The 9,442-nt window shown below is 60.1% G+C and overlaps 1 protein-coding gene across 1 annotated transcript; it reads left to right on the plus strand.

Annotated features, from left to right (window-relative positions):
- The first annotated feature begins 805 nt into the window (after positions 1-805).
- On the plus strand, positions 806-4,310 carry IRX3 (iroquois homeobox 3). Its single transcript, XM_059152799.1, has 4 exons — positions 806-1,830; positions 2,008-3,127; positions 3,311-3,377; positions 3,869-4,310. Exons 1-4 carry the CDS (start codon positions 1,564-1,566, stop codon positions 3,921-3,923), a joined length of 1,509 nt encoding a protein of 502 aa, XP_059008782.1. The 5' UTR covers positions 806-1,563; the 3' UTR covers positions 3,924-4,310.
- The last annotated feature ends 5,132 nt before the right edge of the window (positions 4,311-9,442 follow it).

Consider the following 9,442-nt stretch of genomic DNA (forward strand, 5'->3'; position numbering starts at 1 on the left):
AAACGAAGGGTGTCTCCGGACTAAAAATTCCAATATACAAACTTCTCGAAGCGCTCTCGCAAAGTTCCTGGAGCTTCCTCCACCTGGCTCTCTACTCCTCCCCCCACGCCTACCCGCTTAGGACGCCGCTAGGCTCCACATCCCAGCGTAGGGTCTCCAGGGGGTCCACACTGCAGCCCCTGCCGAGGCAGAGCCCGCCATTTCTAATAAGAGGTTCGCACCCGGACACAGGCGCCGTTAAAGTAGCTGATTTCAGGGTTTGGTGCTCTGGGTAGGGGGCTGCTCGCTCCCCTGGGGAATGAGATGGCCTTTGAAGGCTCCACTAGAACGCACCCCCTCGTCCCTCGTACCACTCCTCTAGCTTCTTCCCTACTCCGCTGAGAGTGGCCTGGCATCTAGAGGTGCAAGCCGAAAAGGGGGCCCGGGCCGAGGAAAGCCCCAGCGCCTACGCTGGACCGAGATCCGGTCCCGACCCAGGCCCGGCCCTGGGGCGGGGAGAGAGGTACCGAGGGCCGGGCAGCGGGGAGGGGCGAGCTGACCCAGTACTAACCCGCGTCCCAGCGCCTCCCGCTGCCCCTCCCGGCGCAGGCCGGAGGGGGCGGGCAGGGACTCCGAGCGCCTGGGCTCGCGTCCCCGCCCCGCCCCGCCCAGCGCGCAGTATCCTCCGGGGTGGGCGGCCTCGCCTAGAAGGCGCCCCGGCGATTGGCGACTCGGGAAGGAGACGCGAGGAAAAGTCGAATAAGAGGGCGAGACGTCAGACCCGAGATTTGGGGAAGGGCAGGGGAGGAGGTGAGGGCGGGGACGGACACACAGACACAGCCTCAGACACCGATCCACGGATCCACACCCCCCGCACGGCACCTTAAGTGTCCCCAACTTTAGGCCGCCTGAGCCCGGGGCGCCGCCGAGGCCAGGGGTAGGGGTGGGGGTGGTGGGGGAGTTATGGGACTAGGCAGAGAGATAAAAAGAGGGGAGAAGAAAGAGTGAACGGAGCAGAAAGGGGAGAAGAGAGAAGGAATAGAGAGAACGGAAAAGCAGGAGAGGGAAGAGAGTTTCCGAGAGTCCAGGAGAGTGAAAGAGCCCGAAGGAGCGGAAGCGATCCTAGGGGCAAGAGGAGCGCAGAGAGGGAGGGAAGAGGAAGGGCGAGGAGGGGGAGTGAAAACTAGAGGAGGGCGAAGGAAGCGAGGCGCGACACTGCTCGGGGAGAGGAGGGCAGTGAGGAGCGAGGCGCGGGCAGAGGCTGCTCGGGCTGGCAAGAGGAGGGAGCGCGGCGCAGAGAGGAGGGGCTTGCGGGCCCGTAGAAATGTCAATCAGAGCCCGGAGCCCCGGGAATCTCCGCCAATCTGTTCCGACCTGACCTGGCTGCTCGCCGCCGCCACCGCCGCCGCCGCCGCCGCCGCCGCGGAGCAGATCAATAGGCGAACGCGGAGCGCAGCTCAGCGCGGGAGGCAGCGCGGCCCCAGCCCGGCCCAGCCCCCGATGCGCGCCGGAGCCCGCGGGCGGCGCTGAGCAGGGCGGCCCCGGGGGCCGGGCCCCCTCTCCGTCCGTGCCCCGCGGGCCATCATGTCCTTCCCCCAGCTCGGATACCAGTATATCCGCCCGCTCTACCCACCCGAGCGCCCGGGGGCCGCCAGCGGCGGCGGCAACGCTGGGGCCCGGGGCGGCCCAGGAGCCGGAGCCTCGGAGCTGGCCGCCTCGGGGTCCCTGTCCAACGTGCTCTCCTCTGTGTACGGGGCGCCCTATGCCGCGGCGGCAGCGGCTGCCGCAGCCGCCCAAGGCTACGGTGCCTTTCTGCCCTACGCCGCCGAGCTGCCCATCTTCCCGCAGCTGGTAAGCACCCAGGGAGCCGGGGTGGGGTGGAGGAGGGCTGGAGAGCTGGGGCGCGGGAAGAGGTGAGCGCGCGGGAGTAGATGAGCGCGGCCCAGGCCGGGAGGGTGGAGGCGGCGACGGCTAGGGCTCACCCGCGCTCCCTCCGCGCGTGTCCCTTCCCTCTCCATGTGCGTACAGGGCGCGCAGTACGAGCTGAAAGACAGCCCGGGGGTGCAGCATCCGGCCGCGGCCGCCGCGTTTCCGCACCCGCACCCGGCCTTCTACCCGTATGGCCAGTACCAGTTCGGGGACCCGTCCCGTCCCAAGAACGCCACCCGGGAAAGCACTAGCACGCTCAAGGCCTGGCTCAACGAGCACCGCAAGAACCCCTACCCCACCAAGGGCGAGAAGATCATGCTGGCCATCATCACCAAGATGACCCTCACCCAGGTGTCCACCTGGTTCGCCAACGCGCGCCGGCGCCTCAAGAAAGAGAACAAGATGACTTGGGCGCCCCGCAGCCGCACCGATGAGGAGGGCAACGCCTACGGGAGCGAGCGCGAGGAGGAAGACGAGGAAGAGGACGAAGAAGACAGCAAACGCGAGCTGGAGCTGGAGGAGGAGGAGCTCGTGGGGGAGGAGGAGGACACGGGGGGCGAGGGCCTGGCGGACGACGACGAGGACGAGGAGATCGATTTGGAGAACTTAGACGGCGCGGCCACGGGGCCTGAGCTCGCCTTGGCTGGGGCAGCGCACAGGGACGGCGACCTCGGCCTGAGACCCATTTCAGACTCCAAGAATAGCGACTCGGACGACAGCTCCGAGGGCCTAGAGGAGCGTCCACTGCCGGTGTTGAGTCTGGCCCCAGCGCCACCGCCGGTGGCCGCGGTTCCGCCTTCTCCGCCTTCTCCGCCTGCGGGCCTGGACCCCTGCGCTCCGGCGCCAGCGCCCGCCTCAGCCCTGCAGAAGCCCAAGATCTGGTCCCTGGCCGAGACGGCCACAAGCCCGGACAACCCGCGCCCCTCGCCTCCGGGCGCCGGGGGTTCTCCCCCTGGAGCCGCCGTCGCGCCCCCAGCCCTGCAGCTCTCTCCAGCCGCCGCGGCCGCCGCGGCCCACAGACTCGTCTCGGCGCCTCTGAGCAAGTTCCCCGCTTGGACCAACCGGCCGTTCCCAGGCCCGCCGCCGGGGCCCCGCCCGCACCCGCTCTCCCTGCTCGGCTCGGCCCCTCCACACCTGCTGGGACTTCCCGGAGCCGCGGGCCACCCGGTCGCCGCCGCCGCCGCCTTCGCTCGACCGGCAGAGCCCGAGGGCGGAACAGGTGACTACTGAGCGCTGGGTGCGGAGGGAGGGGGTGGGTTCTGGGGGTCGCCAGGGGGCAGACGGAGATGGGCAGGACCCCGGGGACGCAGGACGCTTACCACCCCGCGCCTGCCTCGAGCGGCCCTGAGTGCTGGAATGGAGCGCTCTAAAGGCCTTCCTTTTTCTTCCCCGCTTCCCTTAGATCGCTGTAGTGCCTTGGAAGTGGAGAAAAAGTTACTCAAGACAGCTTTCCAGCCCGTGCCCAGGCGGTAAGAGACCCCGCGGTAGGGGCAATGGTGGGACAGGCAAGTGGGGGAGGAACGAACGCTGAGGCCCACTCGGCTTTCGGCCTCGGGGGAACGCCGCCGGGACGCGCTTTAACAAGTGTACGAACCCCACAGCCCTCCGTGCCCCCCCCCCCGGGCCCACAGCCGGCTTGGCCATCCCAGTCCTGGCACCCGGGCACGGCCCAGGGTATGGCGCCGTGGGCGCCGGAGCCCGGCCGGGCCAGCAGGCCCCTGGAGCGGGCGGCGGCTCTGGGACGCCCCTTCAGGGGTCTTCCAGCCGAGACCTCGGGTCTGATGCCTTCCTGCCCTTCTGATAGTTAAACCGGAAGCCCAACATCTGCCGCTGGAACGCAGCTGACACTGAGACACCTCCCAGACCTCCCTGTGGCCTCAGCCCCCGGGTTGGGTCTCCTGATCCTAGGCAGCGCCGGTGCCTCGCTACTCTTACTACTACCATTGCTTCTCTCTTCCAGGCCCCAGAACCACCTGGATGCCGCGCTGGTCCTCTCCGCTCTCTCCTCTTCTTAGTACTTATTTTTTAAAAATTTTAAATCGTTGTAATAATTGTAAAAAAAAAATTGCTCTGTATAGTTATGACTTGTAAGCATGTCCGTGTATGAATACCTTAAAAAAAAAACTAAACAAAAAAAGAAAAAGAAAAAAAAGAAATAAAGCAAGTCCCCCTGAGTCCTCCCCAAGTGGCTTCTGTACCCCACATTAGCTGAGTTTGTGAGGGTTTTTTGTTTTTTTTTTTTTTTTTTTTTTTGGTTTGGTTGATTTTGGGGGGTGGAGTTTCCGTGAGAATAAGCGTGTCTGACTTTTTTTGTATATACAGCAAAATGTACATATGTGTGAACCAAATTGTACAAGAAAGTATCTATTTTTGGCTAAATAAATGAGCTGTTGCCACTTTGACTATAAGCCGCCTGTCTGACCCCCCCCCCCCAACGATGGATCTATTTGGTTTCTGTTTTATTTTATCCACTCCCCACACCCCCCATGTTTGAAGAGTCTCTGGGATCAGCGGAAAGGGAGAATAAGACCATTTTTTCCAAAGAGAGCAGTGACGGAGGAGACAGAGAAGTGGTGGGCCTGGGCTCGCCCTTGGAGGTGAGGTAGATGCAGACGTCCGGTGGCGCCCATGGGAAAGGGCAGAGAAGACAGCGGGGAAACAGACACGATGCCCTCCAAGGAGCCTGGGTGATTGGACCCACCCAGCCGGTCCACGGTAGAGCCTATTCTGATAACAAAGCAGAAAGACTCAGAGAAGGGTCTGGAAGCTGAAGGACTAGGGTGGAAAGTTCTCATCACTCCAGCAACCCCATTCTTAGATAGGCACAACTGAGGTTTGCTCAATCCAAACTCCTTCCAACCTCATTGAGCCCCTAGACTCTTCCTTCTAGATACAAGGGTGTGGGGTGGCGGTGAGTAGGGCGAGGGTGTGGAGGAGCCGGCAGCCTAGGGATGCCCATCGTCTCTTCTGGGTGACTGTGCCCAGCCCGAATGGAGAGTGGGGAACCCAGGTCCTGGTAGTATCTGTGCGTCTTGGCACCCCCAGCGGGTTTTTCCCAAGTGCCCTGGAAGGACAGCTTTCTGGGGTCCCGTGGAGGGGAACAGGGGTGTTCCTGGCTGGAGTACCTATGGATCCTGGATTGAGACTCCCCAGCTATCAGGGGGTGGGCTGGCTGGGGGAGGGAGGCAGGAAATTTGGGGCTGGAGCTCCCTCTACAGGACGAAAGCGCCACTAGGCACCTACCTCAGATGGCCTCTCCAGCCAGGGCAGGCCAGGCCCTCTGCAGGCCCCTCCCTCGCTCCCTCCTCGGCCCCTTGTCTTCTCTTTCAGTCCGCCAGCCTGGCCCAACTCTGACTTGAACAAGTTGTAGGGAGCACGGGAAGAGTGCCGCGGAAGTGGAGGGACCTTGTTTATACCTCAGTCCCCAGGTTTAGTTGGTAAACTTACAGGGTGGCTGGATATCAGGTGTTTGTCCCCACCCCACCCCCTGGTGGGGGGGCCTGTGACAGTCCCGCGGGTCCCCTGGGAGGTTTGGAAAGAACTTGCGGACCCAAAGCCATAGAACAAGGCACAGCATGTTCAATTTAGTGTACACTTCTAGGGCCGGCCAGAGCAGGGTAGGTCCTGGAAGGCCCCATCCATGACTCAGGCAGCTCCCCGCATGGCCCCCAGGGAACCCCACAGAACCTGGGTAACAGGGTGTGGTGGCCCCTAGGGGCAAGGGGGAAAGAGGGTCTGTTGGTGGCCAGTATGAGTTGGCGGCCTTTCCCAGAGCGCTGGTGAAACAGGTTGGTGTCTGAGCAAAGACCTTCCAAGGGAGGCTTCGACTCCCCTCTTGCCCGCCCGCCCCCCCCAAGAGGTGGGAGGTGTCTCTCAGGCTCCCTCCCCTTCCAGCTCTTTCAGTGGGGTTCAGACTCCTTCCCAGGTCCCAGAAGCGGGCTGTGGTCCAGCTCAGGCACTGGGCGGCCTGCCACATGGAACGGGCTTCAACTCTCTGGGTCTTAAATGTCAGAGGCCAGGGTTTCAGGGCCAGGCAGAGCCTTCTGCTGTTGGCCTGAGTATCTTCAGGTGGGCAGTCAGCTAGTGCCTTCAGGCTTCATTGTGGCTCAGACCCAGCTCTCCAGTCTCCAGCCTGTGAAACTCTGGGCAGATAACTTCTTTGTGCTCTATTTCCTCATCTGTGAAATGGGAATCATGGTGCCTACCTCGCAGGAGGGGCCGATGAGACAAAGCAGGTCTGGTGCTGACATGCCCAGGGAAGGGAAATAGCCCTGGTCTTACTAATACACTAATCCAGACTCCCAGACCCCTCTCTTCGCCTCTGGGCACAATTCTGCCCACCCACTCCCCTAGACCATGACAATGAGGTGTGTGGCTTCCAAGCACCTCAGGACCCAGGTCAAACCAGGGAGAAAGGTAAGTCCCCAGACCAGGGCGATCGGGGGAGGGGGCACAGCAGCAGGCAGACAGCCTTTCCACGTGGAAGGACCACCAACCACCAAGGGAGGACGGAAGGCATCTGTTCACAGGGAGGTGGGTGTGGAGAGGCCAAGCCAAGCTCTGGGAAAGGTCTGACCCGCCCCCTGTCCTTGGTGACTCTCTAGTGTAAACCCTGCAGCTGGCTCACCTCTTCAGACCAGCTCATTCCAGGGATAATGGTCCCCGGATGAGACCAGTTTTGCCCCTACTGGAAGGGTGGGGTGTGGGGTTGCCAGAGGAAAGCTGGGGGACCTGGGAGTGGCTTCTGTGTCCCACAGAACACATGGGCCCTTCACATGGCCCTATAATGACCCCCATAAGAGAATGCGATCAAAACGAAAAAGATCCCATGGGCTTTCTAGCCTAAATAGGGCCGAGGAAGCAGCTTTCCTCTCCATTTCACCAGGAACAAGTTCTCTGTCCTCCTCGAGCCATGCCCTCCCTCCTTTCAGGGATCCCAGGAAGGGCCCCTGACCACACTTTATTGTGCGGATCTAAAATTTTAAAAAGAAAAAGGAAGCTGGAGGGGTAGGGTTCACACACACACACAGAGAGAGAGAGAATGAGAGAGACTGAAGGAAGCCAGAGAAGAACAAGGAGTAAGAGAGAGAGAATATCTGGGAATCCTATCCTGGGTCCTGATTAAGCTTCAATTAGAAATAAAATATGTCAATCACTCCGCCTGGAAGGGGTTCCTGCTGTCGGGGCTGGTTATGCAAAGCACGCCAAGGTGTGTGGGGATAATCAATTAGGTCAGAGGAAGGAGTGTATGTCACTGCTTCCCTCATTAGCTGCATGGAGCTGGAGGGTGGGGGGGGGCATCACCGGGCCAGAGAGCCGGAGGAGAATAAAATTATCTCCTTAAGTGATGGCCCACCTCTGGGACTGGGAGAGTCACCATTTCCAATTGAATTTATTTTCATGGGAATACAGGGAGGAGGAAGCAGCGGCAGAGGCTTCCCCCGGAGAGGAGAAGAAAGGGTGCGCCGGCCACCTACCTGTCCCAGGTGAGGAGAGAGGACACCTGCTGAGCAGGTGGTCTCCAGGCCCCCTGGAGGGACTACCCACTGTCTCAGGCCTGAGCTTTGGAAGGTAAGCAATAGGGATTGAATACTTGGGTAAGAATTGGATGTCACACATCTTCACCGATTTGTTGGGACTTTCCATCAGGAAGTCTGGCTGTAGGCCTTATTATTCATGTCTTTCTAGAACGTTCTCTGTATCCTGTAACTCCTGGCTGCTTGTACCCTCTGCCTCTACCAAATGAAAAAGGGCAATCGAGGGTATAGACAGATTACATCTGTGGCTAGAGCTACCTCCAACTTGAGTAGAAGCAAGTGTCATCCCGACTCGAGGCTCTGCGTTCACCAGCTGCGTGATGGTGGGGACTGGATTAGATGAATTTGTTCCAAGCCAAGGTTGTCTCATATTGGGCATTAGTGGAGGGGGGCCCATAACCTCTCCGGATGTTGCCTCCTGATCCTGATCAGCCTTGTCATCGGATCCAGCCAACCAACATGACCCCATTGAAAATGTCTCCCGTTGATTGTATCAGGGTCAACCTGGCTTACGTGGACCTCCTGCTTCCCTCCCAACAGAGGCTCCAGCCCCTCTAAAGATCATCCCGATTGTTTGCGTGGAAAACCCCACAAGGCGTCTTTTCCCGAGGGTGGGAGGGGTGAGTAGCCAGGGCAAGCTTTGGAAGAGGTCCTGAGGTAGAGCAGTGGGTCCCTGCTGGGGGAGCCCCCACTCCCAGGACACACGACAATATCTGAGGACACTTTCCACTGCCATGATTGGGATGCTGCGGCATGTCATGGTTGGAAACCAGAGATGTGGCTGACACCAGGGATGCTGTCCCACAGACATAGGCCAGCCCTGATGGCAGAGAATCATGGGGTCCAAATTGTACATCATACCTCCGTCAAGAAATCAAGAAGGGGAGGTGGCTGGGGCGATTAGAGCAGCATGTTTTATCCCAGAAACACACAGCTTGCGGTGGGGAACCTTAAAGAAGGATGCTAAGGGCGGGGGGTGGGGGGCTTTTGCTCTTTAAGACATATGACCCTGGAAGCGGGCCAAAGGGGTGAGAGGACATGAGCAGGAAACTTGGCCAGCCTGGAAACCGGTATAATAGGTTTCGGCTCCCTGAACCGCTGGACGTGGGATCATCTCAGGAGGGAGAGACAGAGTCATCTCCAAAGAGGATGTGTGTCTGGAAATTTGGGGCCTTTCTCCCTGGATATTTATATCAGGAGCAGGTTACGGGAATGTTCTCACAGATGAAAGCCTGACTCCTGTGGTTTGGCTCCTAATTGCCCCCTCTGAACCGCTGCCAGCCCTTCCTGCGCATAAATGTGCCCATTCATTTACCTGCTTATTTTACCCCAGAGCAGGTGTGTGTGTGTGAGCGAGTGTGCACACGCATGGGTGTGTGTGAGTGTGCGCGGTTGTGTGGGTGCTGTGGTGTGTGTGTGAGAGTGTCCGTGGGTACGTGTGGGTGTGTGAGTGTGCACAGGGGCGTGGGGGAGCATGTAGGTGTGCGGGTGTGAATGTGTGTGGGCATGTGCATGGGTGTGTGTGAGAGAGCATGCACGTGTGCGTGTGGGTGAGTGTGTGGATGTATGTGGGAATGCGTGTATACGTGCGGATGTGTAAGCGTGAGGGGGTGCGGGTGTGCATGTGGGGCGGTGTGTGTGTGAGTGTGTGTGCAGGCGTGGGTGTGGATGTGTGGGTGCACGTGGGTGCGCGTGGGGTGCGTGGGTCTGTGTGTCCCATGTCAGGAAGCAGGAAGGAGACAAAGGCAGGGTAAGGTCTTACTCGGCCCGGCCGTCTAGGGCGAGCAGGCTGTGATTTCATGGTTTTTGTGCCAGCGGCGAGCCTCACATTCTCCCACTGCTCTAGGCCGCTAACAAGTGGGCCCGCAGCCCTCCGGGGCCTTTGGAGTGCACTCATCTGAGAGATTGTGCTTTTCTCAGCCGCTCAGATTTATTTTGCTAAAGTTACAGGGCAATTATGGAAATGCGCCCTTTGAAGCTGGGCTGATTTCTCTTTA

Source organism: Mustela lutreola, chromosome 16 (genome assembly GCF_030435805.1).
Source record: "Mustela lutreola isolate mMusLut2 chromosome 16, mMusLut2.pri, whole genome shotgun sequence".
Taxonomy (NCBI): domain Eukaryota; kingdom Metazoa; phylum Chordata; class Mammalia; order Carnivora; family Mustelidae; genus Mustela; species Mustela lutreola.

What these genes read in the sequence shown, in the direction of transcription:
- IRX3 (XM_059152799.1), top strand. Translation starts at nt 1,564, where the DNA reads ATGTCCTTCCCCCAGCTCGGATACCAGTATATCCGCCCGCTCTACCCA. An exon ending in TGCCCATCTTCCCGCAGCTG is followed by an intron (nt 1,831 to 2,007) that starts GTAAGCACCCAG and finishes ATGTGCGTACAG; the next exon opens with GGCGCGCAGTACGAGCTGAA. An exon ending in TTCCAGCCCGTGCCCAGGCG is followed by an intron (nt 3,378 to 3,868) that starts GTAAGAGACCCC and finishes TCTCTCTTCCAG; the next exon opens with GCCCCAGAACCACCTGGATG.